Consider the following 19,623-nt stretch of genomic DNA (forward strand, 5'->3'; position numbering starts at 1 on the left):
CCCTCTCCCTGCGCGCAAAAAAAGGACCCACGGAGCCTAGCAAACTTCGTGTGAGTGAATTGTGAGTGAACAAAAGGATCCACGGAGCCTCGACAACTCCGTGGGAGTGATCGAATATTGTCTGAGTCCTCAAATGAGGATTTAAGCGGAGCTGTGCCTGGGAAACTGTCCAGCCTGCACCGCGACCATCTTCGGTGTAAGTAAACAATCTTGAATCAACCATTACGTGTCTGTGCCTAATTCTAGTGTGGCGCCTGTTTTCTCCAACCCAGCGTGCCCGGGCTGCTGGCCGCGCGGCGCGAAAAAGGGCCTGGATCGCTCCCCGCCGCCCGCACATGGCGACGAGGATGGGATCTGGAGACGGCCCGCACAATCACAACATGCTTAACAAGAAAAAAAAAATTTACAAGTTCAAAGGCAGTACATGAAGTTTTATTTCTTGTCATCAGGTTTTGAATTTTTAGAAAGCCTGGTATTTACTGTAAAAAAAAAAAAAAAAAGAAAAAGAAAAAAAAAAGGCAACATTAATGATTTTTAACTGTATTAAATATGCAGTGCATCCTGCCATGTACCCCCTCTGCCCCAGTTTTGTTTTTGCGGCATGCCGGCACTCCGGCACCTCACAAGGTAGACATTGTGGGTTTTTTGGCACTCCGGCCAAAAACCATTGCCTACCCCTGTGATAGCCATAGTCCATCCACAACCTCTTGTCAATAGTTTTGTAGACATCTTGGTAAAGGAGATTTTTAAGAAGGGTTTTGAAGGAATAGAGGGAAGCAGCTTTTCAGATGTTTATGGCAAGGACCTCTCAAGCATGAAGGGCAACCTGAAAGAAAGCATGAAGGTGTGTATTTGAAAACCAGACAAATAGATGAGGGAGGCTGGTATCATGGCCTGATCATGGAAAGGATTCAAGATTTCTGTACTGAATGTAAAATAATAACCTGTGAAGGACATTGAAAGTGAGCAGAGGCTGCTTGTGTTTAATGCTGTAGAGAAGGGGAAACCACAAGAGCAATGCATAGTGAGGAGTGATGCTCAGAGACAGCCCAGGAAAATGATCTTTGCAGCCTCATTCTGGAGGGGTATTGATGGGGAGGATTGCATTGATCAAGCCAAAAGAGGTTTCATTAACAGAGTCATGAAATGGTGAGAGCCTGGCGAGAGGTTTAGCTGTATGGATGCAGCAAGAATCTGCAAGACTTCATTACCTCCTGGATGTCAGGACCTAGACCAAGTTGATGCCCAGGTGAATAGTCTGAATGTCAGTCAGGATGGTGATATAGTAATGTTGATTCACTGATACTGATACAATTGTTTAACTTTATTTTAGTGTTCTGGTCACTGCGTACACCATGCGGTAGGGCTACAGCCCCGTCATTTCGTATGTCAGCATCGCAATGGATCTTTGGTTCCAGATTCCTATTGTAATGAAAGGAGGAGGTATGTAGTTTCAAACAGTACAAAAACCCATGCAGAGAAGCACAAGCCTCCCCCCTGCCCCCCACCCCCAACCCAGGGACTGCTCCACCCACCGACAGCTCCCCTCCCTGCCACCTGAGAGGCAGGTAAGTTCAGGTGTGTGCACGACACAGGAGTTTAAAGGGCCCTAAATTGAAGCAGTGTTTTTAAAAACCCACCACTTTGATTTAGGGCCCCCGTTTCGTCTACACACACCCTTAATTCCTAAATGGAATCATATAGACCGGGGTGACCGGCCTCTGGCAGATCCAGCCTCTCACTTGATTTCAGTCGGCCTGCAAAGCCCGGATATTGGTGGCATTTCAGTGCTGGAGAGATTCTGTGGCGAGTCCCACACATAGCAGCAGGAGGAAGCAACAGTGTCAGGGGCAGGGAAGAAACGTGAGTGATAGCCAGTTTGGAAATGCCAGCCTACCTCATACCAAGCTGCATTATTTTGGACCGCCACTCCTCAAAGGTTGCAGATTCCTGAGGTGGATAGTAGCATTTATCTTGGACTTAAAACTAGATAATTACTAAACTGCAGATCAAGAAAAAATGGGGATTTTTCTAGAGTTATGCAACATGCATATTATATGTAACAGAGGTTTCCACTGTTTTAATGTCCTTCTCCTTATTTGGGCTGAGTTAAAAAAATGTAATAACATTGCAAATCAGAAGTAGACTTTTTTTTTAGAGGTCTTTCATTATTAAACTGTGCCACTGTTGATGATTCTTTTGATTTTAGATTGCTACAGACTAAACTTTGTAAAATTAGAGTTTTCTTGGGCATCGTGTTTTGCAGTATGTGTTATTCTCTTGGAAAACAAACACACTCTGTGCCTCTTAAGTGCGTGCTGCTGACGCTGTACTTTCTCAGACAGCCAAGGCAAGAAATGAAAAGTTGAATAAACAGAAAGATGTGATTCTATTCTTGAGATGCATGTTATTTCTAGGCACTTGGTTGATTTGTTTTAAACCTCTAAATAGTTTCGTGTTAAAGGAAAATTACAGATTTGACAACTCAACAAGATTATAATCAGCATATTCCTGTTGGGTTATTTGAGATTTATTTTGGCACATGCTCCAGTGTGTTGCTGAATTGGGATCTAACTAGAGTGTACATAATTTAAAAAACTAACAGGAACAATTTGCCAAGGTGAAGGAACAATTAATGATGACTTGTGGGAGAAAGTATATTTGTTTGAGGTGGGATTCAGTGGGTGCATCTACACGTTGCCCTACCACAATGTAGCTATGCACGACGTCATGGGAGACTGGTACCTCCTGAGTCTGGGGGGGAGAAGGGGGGGCACAAGCAGCTGATCATCAACTGGGAGGGGGGCCCAGCAGCCAATCGCCGACCGGGGTGGGGATCCCCCCAGCCAATCACCGACCCCAGAAGCACCAGCAGCAAAACTGGAAGTGCCACCGATGCTTCTCTCAGTGCCCCCACTCACTGGCCGATGCCAATCTCAGTAGGGGCACTGGCTGGCACTTCTCTTGGTGCCCCCAGCCTCTGGCTGGCAAGGGCCAATCTCAGGGCGGGGCACATGCCCCCTGTGCCTCCGCTACACGTCACTTATGCACTACATCACTGTACAACGTGCTACGGTGACAGTGATCATATGGATCTACACGTGATCAGCAGCTACATTGCCATAGCAGTGTGGTTCCCCATTATAGTCTACTGCTATGGTGACATAGTGGCGAAATCTAACTGTGTACCATGCATATGGTACAGTAACTGCCCCTACTGCGTCATGCTTTAGTACTTTCAAAGGGAAGTACTAAAGCATGACACCATAGGGCAATGTGTAGATGTGCTCAGTGAGTGGGAAAGTAGGTGAATAAAGGATGAAAGTATTAAAGGAACATGTACAGTGTGCACGTATTATTTTTAATATAATTAGACCATTTTAAGGCATTTTTGCAGAACCTTGTGTGAAATTTTCACTTCACTGAAATACATGATAATATCTCCACTTTACTGAAATAGCTCAGAATTTCACATCAGAAATTAAAAAGTCTTCTGGAGAAGTCTTGGTATCAGCAGAGGGATGCTATTCTGAAGAGACTGGTTGGGCGCATCCAGATGTGGATGTTTGGTTCCCCAGGTTCAAGCAGCAGTGGTGCATCTTGCGCTGCCGCTACTTGTCTTGAGAATGCCTGTGCCATGTGCACCTTGGCACATGGCAAGTTGCCCTGGATGGGGTAGGGGAAGCTGGGGCCAGTACTGGGCTGGCCCCAGCAGCCTTACCTAGCGTCCTGGGAGACTCCCGAGGCTGCAGCCATGGTGATTCCATCGCATGGAGCCTGACCGGCAGCCGCAGCACAGCTCCAGGCAGCCCAGCTCCACTTTTCAGCAGCACATGCTGGCCGAGCATGTGTTGCACTGGGGTTTTTTTCTGGGGGTTTTTTGACCCCTGGATACTGGACTGTTCAGTGTTTGCAGTGCCACATACTGCATGTGCCCGTTCTGTGTAAAACATTTGTAGTATCCATTATGGTAAATGGTAAATTAAATTAAAATGGATTTGTTTTGCTAAGTAGTAATTTTATTAATACTTTCCATCCAGACTTTCCATAAGCATCAAACTATTTTCTCTATCCCAGGGTGAAGGTGCAGTAGTTTAAACAAACAAGGACTCATTTCTTTTTATTTTGTGATGACTGATGTATAATTAATAACTGTAGGAAGAAGGCATCTAGCACAAACATAAATCTTTCACTACTATTTGTTTATCTCTACAGATCAGCTGCCAGAAGAAACTGCTCCTCAGAGACATGTGATGTGTACTGGTGGGCAGGTCCCTGGAGACCCTGCAGTGTAGACTGTGGCAGTGGATTCCAGTCACGACAAGTAGCCTGTATACACAGAAAGAATAATAAACCTGTGCCTGATCAATACTGTGGGTGGAGAAAGAAGCCAGTGACCTGGCAACATTGCAATGTCACTTCCTGTGGCAGTATGTAAACATTTATTTATATCTGAGCATATTAATAGGTTGTAGTGGTTTTATTTAGAAGGTGAACTGTATGCAAACTATTTTACAAGCATTTGATTGCACATCAAAGGTAAAGCTGTCCTCTCCCACAAAGGTTTTATCATTGGTGGCGCACTTGTTTCCAAATCCAAGTCAGTTACATTTTGAAGAATTAAACATGCCTGTTTAAAATCAGGCATGTTACAGGTTTGACTTCTGCACCTTCCCTATTCATTCCTGAGTTTCCAGAACATGCTGTTGATTTTGCCAAACTGAGATACAGAATTAAAGTGTACAATAGAGGGGTGGATATGATGAGATGACCAGTCTCAAAACAATTGGTGACCAGAACATGAACTGAATCCTGTTGTCAGAAATGAAATCATAATGTAACCTGATTACCATCAAGCCTGCATTTATTTGAAATTTATGATGATTGGTTTTTACTATTTATCCTTTCTTCATTATAAAGCCTTTTAATGTTTAAATATATTTTTCAGAAGGCGAATGCAAGGATACAACTCACTACTGTACATTTGTAAAGCATCTAAAGTTATGCTTGATAGACATCTACAAACAAAGATGTTGTCAGTCATGTCAAGAAGTGTAAATCTTCTATGGAAAGTTCATGATGCTGCAGTGAAGAGATGAAACGAGAGGTTCATTATATCTAGACCATAAGAAATGTATACTTGTATATAATAGTAGTAGACATAACAGTTAAATGGATACATGAGGTTGATAAGAAACAGCATTGTAGAACGGTACACCAGACAGGATATTTTTCTGCAATTGAGTTTTTAGTGTATTAAAAAAATTAATGTCTGGATTAAGAAGAAAATATTTTGGCACATGATCTATAGAACTTTACAGGCTATCCAAGCATAATTTAATCAGGAAAAAAATATTATCTCAAAAGCTCTAGGTAATGCTTACTTCACTGGAGTTATTAGAAAGCCAAGTCAAAAATCCTTAAAAGAATTTTGGAATGCAGCATCTGTTGATCCATTTTTGTTTCTCTTATTTTATCAAATATAACATGATACTTAAATTTATAGGAGCTATGGCTTGTAGCTATAAAGAATTTGGCAGTGACTGCATTTTCATAACTGTTTGAGCTAAGGGTCAGTCTCACAGGATAAACTTTATTGAGATTAGCTGTCAGATGAATCCACAGCAATGCATTTCATTTCTCATTTCTGTATTTACGTGCATGCAGTAAAAAGCACTGTAGAAGCTGTTACAGTTTTCAACCAGCCGTGCATCTGTGTTTGAATAAATGAGGTGTCATTTTTCTTTTATTCCTATTCTTCTACTCCAGTCACTGAAATATGATCAAAGTAGTGGCAAGATTAGTCTTCTCTACTGATTTTAAATTAGAAACAAGGCTTCCTTGTCAGAGCTGTGAATGAAACATTCGGAAGACTGATCTCTTGCACACAGTCAAATGGGGAACTAAAACCAAAAACTGGTCAAAGGTGCTTGTCAAGCTCTATTGGCTGAATAAATATTTCATATTTTTACAGCCATGGAAAAAAAGTAGGAGGAAAGGGTTGTTAATTATGAAAATAGACATGTGTAAGAAATCCATTTTAAGTGGTTTTCAGTCAAGTTGACTTTCCTCTTGACCCTTAAACATTCTAGTATTATATGAGCAAGGAATTTATGATCATGACATCCTTATGTAATTTTTTTTCTGTATAGCAAATTGTGGACCCAAGGGAGCTAAATATTAGTTGGTTTTTACCCTGGAGAAGTCTGTACAGGGCTACTGATGGTAATTCTGTTTTCTTTTGTAGCTTCCACACTATTGCACAAGTTGGAGGCCTCAATACATAGCTGAATTTGACCCTGTGTTAATAGGTTAATCAGTAGGCATGCTGTAAGAATGGTGTTACCAACAGTATCCCTACACCATGGGTTTGCATCACTGAAAATTAGATTAACACTACTGTATAGGAAGTGTTTCGTGTGGACAGTTGTGTCCTAGGCTGACTGCAAAGAGAGGATATTCCTGATCATTACCTTTTAAAATCAATAATGGGTCTTGATTGTTTAAACAGTTTTTAAATTAAAAGAGCAAAACACTTGTAAAATACTTTTGTGTATATTTATTGTCTGATTTTAAAAGTGCAATATTTTGTCTTGTACAGTGTTTAATAAAGATTTTGGGACATATATTTTTCTTATTACCAAAATTTCTTATTCATGGTTTTTTTCTTTGTATTTAAATTTTTTAATGTTAACATATAGCACTACTTCATTGCTTTGATTTTGTCTTTGGCTAAGTATGCATGCTATATGGAAACCAATGCTGTAAATGTTTGTTATTGCAGCTAGCATGACATTCCTCTGGAGCTTATTTTAATGCTACTGTAGTAACCAAAGATGCCTGACATTTATCTTTTATAAACCTAGTTTTGATATTTCTGAAATAAACTCTACTTTGGTTATTGAACTGCATTTTTATACAAAGGTTATTAATGTAATTTCCACAATACCTATGCTGCCATCACTAATGTTATGTTATCATTGTATTAGTTCCACATTCTTGGTTCCTTAAAAATTACGTTTTTTTCTCATTTGGACAGGTTATGGACCAGATCCTCAGGTAAACTAAAGTTTGCCTTGGACTGTTGTAGAGATGCAAATCATGCTTAAAACTACTTTAAGTAGTGAGTAGGAGGCTTCTCTGTCTCCCAAGACCCAGTGTAATCATTTCTCTACTATAAGCTCCCTCACATACTTTCACTTCTTGCCTAGGGAGTACCAGTAATTTAGGCATGTCTGATGGTGAAAGGAGATATAGCCAGAGTACTGCTGGCCTCTGCTGATCCCCAACTGATGGAAATGTTTCTTGTGCAACCATTGTTAATGGATGTCACCATTAGAGCTATCCTGAAAGTTCTGTAAGTTGCAATGAAGACTGAACCAGTTCCAGAACCAGGAATATGTGTCAAGGTACAGTGCAGTCACTTTTTCTCTCCAGGACTAGGGAACAGACATTCAAAAAGCCTGAGCCTGAATTGATTCAATCTTTGCAAGTTAGTCTAATCTGGCTAGGCTAAATCAGTTTTGTAACTGGACAGACATCACAGAAATGCAGGCATATGCCAGCAGTGGCTTAGGCTTGAAGCTGGGGGTGCTAGAGCAGCCCTCCCTTGACTTCCACAGGGCTGAGCTGAGCGGGGCATGGCCAGGCCCGGCAGGACACTCTGATTATTCCCTCCCCCCAACCCCAAGCAGCCCAGCAGGGAATGTTTATCACCCGTAACTCAGTGTTTATCAACCCTTTAAGAAAGCAAAGCCTCTCTCCATTAACTAATGGAGCTCTTTTTAAACAGCATTTCCAAGGAAGGACATTAAGCTACCTGCTGATTAGCTCCAAAAAGCCTGTCTGCCTATCATCTCCCACAGCGTGAACTGTAGCCAGCATGTGATCTGCTAGCTAAAGTTGAGGTGTCTACGTAAGGCAGAGGGGAGGGGGGAATAATTCCTGCTTAGCAGGGAGAAGACAGGCAGATGCTGCTGTGTCTGCAAGTCTCTGCCAGAGCTCTGGCCAGGAAGGAGAGGGGAGGGCCCAGCTCTGCTGGGGAGCAGAGAGCACTGCCCAGCCCAGAGAGCATGCTGGGATGCTGGGGGTGTTTGGTGGGACAGACATTGCATAGATCGGTTTGACTCAAATCAGTCAAGTCTGATACTACATGCAGCCAGGTTTATCCCAAACCAGTTTCAGCCATTTTCAAACTGGTTTATGTGCACTAAACATCTGTTCTGTTACAGGTTTAAACCAGTTTCTGATCACTTAAACCAGTTTATGTGTTATGTCTGTCCCTAGCCCAATTCTTCAGAAGTTGCACTAAGCAGAGATTGGCCAGATCCAGGGAAATAGCCACATGGTTTTGTAATTATTGGGTGAGTTGCAGCACACAGCATGAAACACTCGGCTTCTTGAAAGCATCCATTGCACTTGTAATTGCTATGAGAAAGGAGAACTTAAAAGTAAGAATGCTGAACAAGAAAATGTCATAATATTTGTATGAGATAGGAATTAAATGACTGCTAAGGAAATAATGTGTCAGCGTAGTAGTAGTCCTAGATGTTAATACTGAAAAAGGTCAGGTCAGGTAAAGTTGCCCATGCTGAGGTCTTGAAAGGTGCCAACATACTGAGCATTCATGCTCTTCTCAGTCAGCATTGACTTTGCCTTGGTTATGCGGAAAATGGACATTGGCCATATACCCAAGGATCTCTTGTATGGAGAGCTCTTTATGGGAAGATGACCATATAGGCATCCTTATCTCCATTTCAAAGACATTTGTGAGGGAGAGATGAAAGCAATGAACATTGTGCCAAACAACTGGGAGAAGACTGCTGAGGATTGAAGTGCTTGGAAACAGTCTATTAAGGGCAGAATGAAGGCTTGTGAGGAAAGAAGGGCTCAACAAGTAGAGGAAAGAAGAAACCTCAGGAAGAACCCCACACCACATTCAAAAGTGTTAGATATGAACTTCCTATGATAAGTGCAAAGGGGACTGTTATTCAAGAATTGGGCTTCACAGCCACACTTGGAGCAGTTCAATGAGCTGATGCCTCACTTGGCACAAATCTATTGTCTCATGAGCCAAACAGATGCCTCCAGTGCTGAAAAAATATGCATGGGTTCTAGTTTTATGGTGTAGAATCTATGCCACTTTTTTTTTTGCATATCCTTTAGGAGAGTGGTAACTATCCATTTACCTCCATGGGCCAGATGAGTGGCATGGAGTCAGTCTGTAGGCTGTATCCCATATGTCACAATAGAGACCCAAGGCACCTGATTTGGCCACATACTGCCCAATCCAGACACAGGCCATTATGGTCAAGACCTGCGCCTTCTGATCCAGCCATGTGCTGCCCAATTTGGACCCATGCCACTGGATCCGTCCACATACTGCCCAACATGGACCTGTGTCGCTAGATCCAGCCATGCCCACCCCAGTCTGGACCTGCACTTCCCAATCTGGTTGTGCATTGCCTGATCTGGACCTGTACCTTTCGATCCAGATCTGCACCGCCTCGATCCAAACCTATGTTGTCACAATCTGGACCTACATGACCTGATCTGGCCATGTGCCACCCAACCTGGACCCATGCCACTGAACCTAGCTGTGAGTTGCCCTGTTTCACTGCCACCTGATTTGGCCCCTGCTGCCCACTCTGGACCTGCCTTCCTCCGATCGGACCTATGCACAAGTTAATCCAGTCCTGAGCCAGCCCAATCTGGTGTACAGGGTCATGTTATCTGGCCTATAGGGCTCCCCACAGGTCTAGAAATCTGGCAGCGTGGGACCAGCAATTAATGGTGCAACTGCTCCTCCTCTCCCAAATTTCCAGGCACTTGGTCCAGATGAAATTGCTGTACAGGCTGTATCTGGCTCACAGACAGGGGGTTGATCACCCCTGATTTAGGAGAATAAGGTTTTGCCTAACAATTATATAGGCTAGTTGTGTAACTTGTTGCATACAATTGCATTTTAGTATTGAACTTGCTTGGGTAACTTTTCTACTTTTACACCTTCATCTGAAAGGGCACCATAAAATATTTATTTTAAGGCTCAGTAAGGATATTGCATTGGGAATATTTGTTTTTTAAACTGCTATTCTTTGTGACAAAATTGTTAATAAACCACATTGTTTAGGGACAAATTGGCCCAAAACATTGATAAAGCCTGTTGTAGGAATCTGTACAAATCAAAACTGCTTCCAGTATAATGGTATTACTATGGGTTGATAATATGCCTAAAAACATGATGTCAGGGGCATGGTAGTTTAATAATACTATCACAAAGACCACCTGCCCTTCACGTAATTTTAGAGGAAGCATTCTGGGTCAAAAAGAAAAGCAAGAAAACCCACTGAAATCAAATAAACCCAGACGCAAATTATGACACCTATTTGAAAGTGCTGTTGTATTTCTTTGCAACCCTTAGTACATTTCTATATATGTATAAATGGGATCCCATTTCTTACTTGTGAGTTTTGCTGAATGCCCACACAGGGGAGGGATAGGATGTTAAGAGTCCCCTCCATTTGTGCTTGAGGTACTTGCCCAGTGAGACATTATACAGGACATAGAAGCGGATGTGTGGTGTGAAGTTGGCCCTTGTGCATGAGAGGGAAAGCAGGGATCTAGCTGTGACTTTGAGCTAGAATTCAGTCCCTGCATCCCTGCCCTGTCTACACAATGCCCCTTACTCATGCCACATGTGTAATGAAAAAGACAACCAAACACATCTCTTTAAAAACTCGACAAATTACGGGCTTCAAAAAAAATTTACTTTAACTGAAAATTCAGCTCAGTTCAATCAAATTCACACAGTACAAAGAAGGGGGGGGGGTGACTTCTGGGAATAACCAATATTGTAAGAACACCAGAAGTCTCATGTAGTGGTTATACAAAGATAACATGCCTGGCAATTCTGGTTTCTTCCTCATGTGTTTCAGTTCCTGCTTTCAAATACTGTGCAGTTGTTTAGTCCTTTTTATCACTGATTGGCTAACCATTACAAATTCAAAACTCTTCAGAGGTAAAATTACTTTCCTGCAGCAGTAAGTAGAAAAGCATATGCAATACTAAAAGTTATATTGTTTGTGATAAGAAAGAATATGACAGCATTGTTAATCACAGAAATACAATAAGGGTTCATTCTAAATCCTGGATTCAAACAGCTTCTTACATTTTTATAAAAAGACAAATGCTTTGTAAAAAACATTTAATATCTCTTATTTTGACAGGTAGTCAATTATACGTATAATGTCAACAAAATATTCCTTCTGTTTACATGAAACATGGAAAAAAAATTTGTTGAGAAACTAAGAACTAGAATCAACAACATTTTTTTCTCTCAGAAAAACATGCTCCTGTATATGTGTACAAAGTAATTAGCAGATTACTTTTTGTTATAGTTAAAATTTGACATTTAGGCTTTATCCGGTGTAGGAGGAAACTGTTCTAAAGAAAAACAAAGGTAAGAACATGTTAATACCATTCTAGTAGAGTTTCCTTGATCAGCATGGAAAATGTATTTATCTTCTGAGGTCCATTTATGATATGTTATAGGCAATGGGCCTACAGTTCTGCTAACAAGATTTAAAAAAAAAAATCCTTTTTCCACACTGCTTAAAGAAACTACATCAAAACCATGTTTCAGAAGTAGTGTTGAGAAGGTCTGTTCATTTAGATTTTCAGTTTCATAAACTATGCTACGAAAATTTATATTGTGCTTAAACTATAGGTAAGGCATATAATTGGTATCATATAAATGTAATGATTTTTTTAAAGGCCAGAACAAATGTTGTAATATGTAAATGGCATTACATGTGCATGGGATGGAACACAATGAAAACTGGAAAGCACAGAAAATTATAGGAGCACAATTAAAGAGGATAGACTTCATTCAAAATATTCAGGAGGAACCTATTAACACAATTTGCCTAATCTTTGATTTTTAAACTATAATCGAGAAACACTTTAAGAAATAAATAATTTTAGAAGTACAAAAGGAACATCTGTACTTGTCCTAAAGATTCTAAATACCATATTTTCCTCATCTATAACATGCCATAGAATAGGATATGCCCCTTGTTTTTGAAAGACAGAACAAAGAAAAATAATTTTGCTTGTAGTAGGTAATAGAGTAGCAGTAGCTTACTCATTGTTCTGCCTTCTGTGGTTCATGTATAGAGTTCTTCCACTTGTGCCTAGCAGAAGCTGAAGTGGCAGAAATTTCTGTTACCATATTTCCTAACTTATAATGTACGCTCCACCCCTCCATTTTCCAGTGGCTGATTTTTGGGTGTGTGTTATATGTAAGAAGATATGGTATTTCATAAGAATGTGTAAACATTTAAAATTAAAAGTTATGACACAACAGCTACTTTCTTTGCAGTATAATTCCCATTGGATTCTGAAAGAGTTCTTCATTTTTAGAGTAACCTTAAGGAAAGACTTGTGATCCTGAGAATCTGTGTTCATATAGACGCATCCTGGAGACGATAAATAGCTTGCCAGGCAGATATCTTGTTCCTTGGAATATATTCTGTACAATGCATGGTTTTATCTTCAAACCGAGCTGACCTAGGGAGAGCAACATGTAAAGGTTTGAAACCTTGAGCTGGAATGATCTCATGGTAGATAATGAGATTTGAATTTGGTCAGTTCATCAAATATTCCAATGGGTTTTGGAATTTCCTGATGTCTTTTAATAATTTCTTGCTGGCTGCTGTCCCAAGCTTGAAAGTGTTCTTTCATAGTGGTGTTTCCTTGGAAGTAGACTTTGCTCTTTCTTCCATAAGAAACTGGTCTTACTGGGGCAACAAGACAGATCTCATGCTGAACATACTTGTAGAGTTTAAATCCATGTTAGCTGTAGGTGGAACATATTCTTTTATCTTGCAGACCTCAGGCAATGAGACTGACCATGGGAGCAAATTTATAATTCAGTTTGGCTAGCAAGATTTTTTAAAAGATCCTTTTTCTATGCTGTTAAAGAAAACTATGTTAAAGCCATATTTCAAAAGTAATACTAAGAATATCTCCTAAATTAGATTGTCAGTTACATGAACTATATTGTGAACATTTTAATTGTGCCGAAACTATATTTAAGGCCTATTATTGCTAATATAGATATTTAATGATCTTTTAAAAATCCAGGAAACAGCTATCATGTTTAAATGCTTATGACATATGTGTGGACTGGAACATATTGAAAACTAGAAAACACAGAAAATTGTAGACGCACAATTAAAGAGAATAGATTTCATGCAAAATATTCAGGAGAATACTGCTAGCACGAGTTGTCTAATCTTAGATTTTAAAACTATAATTTATAGAGTATAATCAATTTAAGTAATTTTAACATTTTAAAAATTACAATAAGAAATTACATATTCAATTGCCATTTGTTTTTATATTTGTTTTGAATCTTAGCTCCAAAGATTCCAAATGTGTTATAAAATTGTGTAAACCAGTAAAATTACAAGTTATGACACAACAGCTACTTCCTTTGCAATATGATTACCATTGGATTCTGAAAATGTATTCATTTCTGGAGTAACCTTGTGGAAAAACTTGTGACCCTGAGAATCTGTGTTTATGTAGACATATCCTGGAGGAGATGAATAGTTTGCTGGGCAGATGTCTTGTTTCTTTGTTGTATACTCTGTACGATATATGGTTTCATCTTCAAACCGAGCTGAACTTGGGAGAGCAACATGTAAAGGTTTGAAACTTTGAGCTGGAATTATTTCATGTGGTAGATAATGAGATTTGAATGTGGTCAATCCATCAAATTTTCCAGTGGGTTTTGGAATTTCCTGATGTCTTTTAATAATTTCCCGCCGGCTGCTGTCCCAAGCTTGAAAGTCTTCTTTCATGGTGGTGTTTCCTTGGAAAGGGACTTTGCTCTTTCTTCCGTAAGAAACTGGTCTTATGGCAGCAACAGGACAGATCTCATGCCAAACATAGTCAAGATGGCTTGTGGAGTTTAAATCCATGTTACCTGTAGGTGGAACATATTCTTTTATCTTGCGGACTTCAGGCAATGAGACTGACCATGGCTGAAAACAATCCTGGAATTCAGTGCTTCCATTAAAGTGAGCATTGGACCCAAATTTGGTGTATTCAGGCTTGCAGCTTTTTGAAAGCTCTCCAGGTAGTCCTTTAAAATCATTCCGGTGGGTTGTGAGATCTTCTAAGGGTTGGCTGCTTGGCTTGTATTCTTCCTTTGATCTTATAAATTTTGGTTCCAGTGGATGAGCAACATAAGAACTGCGATGACTAGTAACACCATTAAAAGGCACATCTGAAAGTTTGGCCACACAAGGAGGTTTAAAGCTTTGTCTAGGATTCAGCTCGCGGGGAATAAAATCATCTTGAAATGTGGTGGAATTTCCAAACTTCTCTGTAGGTGGTTGGTAGGGGTGGTCCAATTTATTATGTCCCCTTCTTTGAACTTCCCATGATCTGTAGTCATCTATATGACAAAAATAATTCTTAACCATAGAAAGAAAGATTATGGAATTCATCACTAATCTGTGGGCATTCTATCGAAAAAAATCCAATTTCTTTTTACGTTAACGCTTCCTAGCAGAACATTAGAGTTATGCAGGACATACCATTCTGTTTGAGTGTCTGCTATAATGCCACTTCTGTTTTTCTCCAGTTTTGGGAATTTTAAGAGACATACAACAAAATGCTACTTGGTACCACATAATGATTATTTCTTTTTAGAAAAAAAGGGTATTTGAGGTGTACAGATTCAATTTCTGTATTCTGTTGTATAAAAATATCGGTATACTGGGGATATCCACACAGTTTATGTTTTATCCTAGCGCTGTTGATGAAACAAAGAGCATAGGACTGGAGCATACAACTCCTTAGTCATTGAATCATGCCAATGGGCTTTAGTATCTGCTGTTGAAGGCAACCAGGTCATATAATCCTCTTACTGAAACTGACCATCATAAAACTAAGTAAATTTTTGTCCCAGTGGTCTTAGTGGAAGGCTGTTCCAGTACCTCATTGCTCTGATTATTAAAAATCTTTTTCTATTTTGCAGACTATGTGTATTCATGGTAGCTACTGCCTATGTGTTATGATGCCAACATTTTCCTTTAGCTTAAATAGTTCTTGTTCCTCCTTGTGTTTCTTTTCTGGTGTATTTATAGAGAGTAACCACATACCTTCCCAGCCTTCATTTTGCTATGATAAACAAAGGTAGCTGAAATACAGGAACATAATTTTAGTAAGGGATTAAAGACCTAAATGACAAGTATTAAGAAGCTAGTGAACTGGAATTGTTATTAAGATGTTTTCTTTCCTTAAATTCAGTAATGCTTGATTCCATGCTTCCACGATCTCAGCTTTTGTCATTATGCTCTACTTTCTTTACTCCAAATATTCTAACTTCCTCTTCTGATGGCCAAACCTGGACTTCATCACCTTAAATATCCTTCCCTTCTGGCCTGGTGACCTTAGCCTTCATCCTCAGAACATCTCTTGTCTTTGAAGCTTGCAGCTCTAAAAGCCATATCTTATCATTCAATACTCAGCTATTTTTAATGTGGGCTGTGTACAGATGTTCTCCCAGGTTTGTTCTCCTGGTAGAAAAACTTACCCGGAGATGCCTGAACATGTATTTCAGTGTTGAGCCCCTGAAGAGCAGAGAGCTTCCAATGCTGACACTGTGCAGCTAGGGGAACCCTACACACACCTCTCAGCATGCTCTGCAAACTCCCCCCGTCTGCCCAGAGGCAGATGAAAGCAGTAAACTTGGCAGTTCTGATTGGTTGATTCAGACTGCCTGGGTCTCTCTGCAGCACAATGTGAAAGGCACATGTTCTGTTCCCTGCTCAGCTGGAGCGTCAGAGTCCAGCAAGTGACATGGTGTCTTCCTGCAAGATGGGAAAGCAAAGCACCCTGGGATGCTGGAGGACAGTGGCTTCTCTGAGAAAAAAATGTGTAGAGATGATCACTCTCCCAGGAGACTGTGATTTAATCCTGGTTGTTCCCAGGATATTTTTCTCCTGCAGTAGCTAGTTTTGCTCTGGGAGAAAAAGCCTGGACAACTGTAAACTTACAATTTTTCCTGAGAAAACACTAGCTCTCCTAACAGAAAATGAATGTCTATATGTGGCCTTGGGTTGCAGAGTAGTTGCACTAGAATTTAAGTACAATGTTACATATGTAGAAGATTGGTTATAAATTACAGTGAACTTTCTGAATTACATAAATGGAGAATGTTTAAGGACCACTGTGCTGATCTTTGTAACCTATCTTTTTGTTGTTCAAACAGTCCATTATTAGAGTGGAGAGAGAGCTGAAACCAACTGTGGACAATCAGTCTGCCTGGAGGGAAAAATAGGAACTCAGTTGCCTTCTCAAAACTGATAGTCTCATGGTCAGATAAAATATATTTTTCTCTCCAAGAGTTCCAGTCCTTTTCTAAAAATTTAAATCAGAATGTGCTTATCTCCTCAGTGAGTCTAAAAACTGCTGAGAGTAGAGTATTACTGTTAGCCCAAGACTTCAGCTAAGTACAGTAGCAAAGAAGTTATGAAAACAAGTTTGTTAGCACATCACATCCATAACAACATTAAAAACATGAACATTTTCCTCAGTTTGACTCTGTTCACTAAAAAGTCTTGATTTGCAGAAAATGTTATCTGGAAGATTTGCTTACATTATAACTAGTAATGCCACCCATGTTCCCCTCGTTCCAAAACAGACATTCCCCCAAAGCAATGCACATCAGTCACCCTCCTACTAGTCAAGGAAATGTGGAAAATGTTTCTCCTTTCAGAACATATCAGCAGTAACTCAGAACATTCCCTCTTCTTTAGAAGTTGATTACCGACTTCCACCTATTTGGCCCCAGTATGAGAGACCAAAGCCAGATATCAAACTCTACCTTTCCAGCAAGGCCATTCATAATACAGTCATCCTGCTGCCCATTTCTCTGTCTAAAAGTGACATGTGCTACTACCTTGATAGGTTGGAATGGTGTCTAGTTTTCCTCTTTGAATGTGCTTTCTCTCTAAAGGTCTTACTAATGTCACTGGTTGTATTTTATGAGGATTATAATCTCTCTTGTATGTAGTTCCAAGATCAATCTCTCCAGGTTTTGGTTTATACTCTTCTTGTACCTGAAGAGGTCTTTTCACAACATCATATGGAAGATAATCAGATCTGAAATGGAGATACATACCACATTACTCAAAATCCTAACCTTTTTCTGAGTGAGGCAATGGTAATTTTTCCATAAATAGAAACATAAAAATGAAAAATCTCTTGTGCAGGGACTAAAATAAGAGACCTTTTTTAAAGAGTTAAAATTTAGGGGCTAAATACAGGATAAACAGAGGAGAAGTATGATAAATTATTTATTCTTTGTACTTAAGAAAATGGTGGAATTGTAGAAACCAGGTTAAAAGATTAAACTTTATCCAAGGCCAAATATTTAAACAGTGCAAATTAGCTTAAAGAGAACTGAAAGAAAGAAGTATTTGTCTAGGAATCTGGTTTCATATGTGCACATTGAGTATGTGGCACCCAAACAAATACATTATCATTGTGCAAGACACTATTTCAGCAACGAACCATTTGAATTTTGGTACTACATAGACACAGGCTGAACAGGCTTCAACTTCAACTTGGTTCACATTGTTTGAAGATAGCTTGCCATGGATAAGTAAGGTTGCATGGTACTCCCTCAGTTTTTTACTTTCTGCTTTATGAAATGATCCTTTCTCTTCCTCTTTGAAAGATGTTCTTCTGCATTAATTTTTTAACAGATATTTCTGGTCCTCTCTCTCCTACATTTGCTGAAGGAATATTTTTTTAGGTCTTGAGAAGTGTTTGAATAAAAAATCACTTTCCTCATACAAGTACCTCTTCTCTGATATCTATGAACGTACTACAGTAGTTTCCCAGTTATCCAGGAGAGATGAAGCTAGGTATCTAATGTATTAAGCAGCCACCACCACATCCTCTTTCAGATCTTCTATAGATGTCAATATGAAACCCACAAAACTATTTTATTTTTTGCATATCACCTTCAATAGTCTGGCTAAGCCAACTATGAAACTTAATTGATTTTTGCCATTTTATATTCCAAGTTTGTATATAAACACCTTTGAAAAGAATGAATTATAAAATATATATCACAATGGAAATGATTGCAATAAGCATACGTGTCGTTCCTGAATGAGAAAATATAAGAAACATTGCTTTCAAAACACATTGCTTCAATGTATTTACTTAAATGTTGTGATTCCTTCCATTTTCCCACGATGTACTTGGTACTCCTGCTTTGGCTTAAGGCTTTGGGGAGGAGGGATGTTGCCATGTTGGGGATATTTTTCCACATATTCCGTCATGAGGCAAGGCTGTTCTCTATCATCATAAATCCTTGTGGGTTTATGAGGGCAGCGGTGTCGTCTATATGAGATATTGAAATGAGATCATTTAAATTAGTTTTATTTAAGGGAAAATATGCCTTGGCTATACAATGAAGGTATAGCAATAGAAGCAGGATCATCATCATGGGCATCTTGAAACAAATGATTTTCTATGGCAACAACAGTGTAGGTCACAGTAACATAGGATGCCAAATATTTTCATCTCACAGAATCTCACATCTATACATGAGGGATGGTATAATTTTTAATCTATTCCCCACGCTGATGTGCTTTGTTCCAGTCATGACTCTGCCAAGATTTTGCTTATGTCTTTCCTGCCATTATTATCCTCACCTATATAAAAAAAACCCAATTTAATAACTATCTTGCCCAACTTCTGTGATCATTTTCCCTTTCCCTTCTAGTTTTCCTTTTTCTTCTTCTGTATATTTATGCTCAATTCACCATGTATCATAACAGCTTCCCATCTGCCTTTTTTCTACAATTTCAACATTTGTTGGTGCTAGAATTTGTCTGATTTGTAACCTGCAGCTCTCTGGAACATGCTTCCTGAATCTTAGGGTGTGAACGGACAAAAAAATTACAATTTGTTTGCAGGAAGTGGAAGCTAAGCTGCTGTACGTTAATGATTTAATTTTGGGGTAAACTATTCCAGTTTACCTTCCACTTAAAATTGGAATGAGGCAGATACACTAAATTGATATGAAAGAAGAGTTGCCATCCCACGCTCATCCGATTTAACTCTGGATACTTTTTCCCTTAATTTCTCATTGAGATTCTCCATGAGGAGGCAAAGCAGCATGGTGCGCCAGGCAGGTGGGTGGGCAGGTACCACTACTGCTGTGTGGGACAAAGGCAGGAAGACTGGAGCAGGTGCCACCTCACCCATGCATGCCCATCTGGCTCCTCTTGAGCAGTGGCTGGAAGTGGGGAGTGGGCTGGTCTGGGCACTGCTCCTCCTGCCTGGGGCAGGTATTGGCTGGGGGGAGAGGAAAGCACAGCTGTGAGTGCGGGGGGGGTGTGTGTGGCGCCCCCTAACCATGGTGCTCTGGGTGGTTGCCCATACTGCCTACCCATAAGGCTGGCCTCAGTTATTTTTTTGTTAATATGCATGTTGTTATACATTGCATTATATCTTGTACTAAATGACCCTGGTAATGTTGGATACAATTAAAATATATAAGTTAAGATTTTCAAAGAAGCCTCAAGAATT

The 19,623-nt window shown here is 39.8% G+C and overlaps 3 protein-coding genes across 3 annotated transcripts in view; 1 reads left to right on the forward strand and 2 right to left on the reverse strand.

Moving 5' to 3' along the window:
- The window catches only part of LOC102385129 (ADAMTS-like protein 3), a 77,727-nt gene extending 70,821 nt beyond the window's left edge, over nt 1–6,906 (forward strand). The window contains exons 16-18 of the mRNA XM_025211785.1: nt 1,334–1,443; nt 4,216–4,430; nt 4,949–6,906. Of these exons, the coding sequence (XP_025067570.1) occupies nt 1,334–1,443; nt 4,216–4,430; nt 4,949–5,058 (435 nt within the window). The 3' untranslated portion in view covers nt 5,059–6,906. The remainder of the gene's footprint in view (nt 1–1,333; nt 1,444–4,215; nt 4,431–4,948) is intronic.
- A 6,551-nt stretch (nt 6,907–13,457) lies between these two features.
- On the reverse strand, nt 13,458–14,557 carry SAXO2 (stabilizer of axonemal microtubules 2). The gene has a single exon (XM_025211796.1). It carries the CDS (start codon nt 14,514–14,516, stop codon nt 13,473–13,475), a length of 1,044 nt encoding a protein of 347 aa, XP_025067581.1. The 5' UTR covers nt 14,517–14,557; the 3' UTR covers nt 13,458–13,472.
- A 2,336-nt stretch (nt 14,558–16,893) lies between these two features.
- On the reverse strand, nt 16,894–18,410 carry LOC102386034 (stabilizer of axonemal microtubules 2). The gene is made up of 2 exons (XM_025211797.1): nt 18,250–18,410; nt 16,894–17,178 (listed from the first exon to the last, which is right to left on the reverse strand). Exons 1-2 carry the CDS (start codon nt 18,366–18,368, stop codon nt 16,953–16,955), a joined length of 345 nt encoding a protein of 114 aa, XP_025067582.1. The 5' UTR covers nt 18,369–18,410; the 3' UTR covers nt 16,894–16,952.
- Between the last annotated feature and the right edge of the window lie 1,213 nt (nt 18,411–19,623).

This window comes from Alligator sinensis, unplaced genomic scaffold, assembly GCF_000455745.1.
Source record: "Alligator sinensis unplaced genomic scaffold, ASM45574v1 scaffold259_1, whole genome shotgun sequence".
NCBI classification, from domain to species: Eukaryota; Metazoa; Chordata; order Crocodylia; family Alligatoridae; genus Alligator; species Alligator sinensis.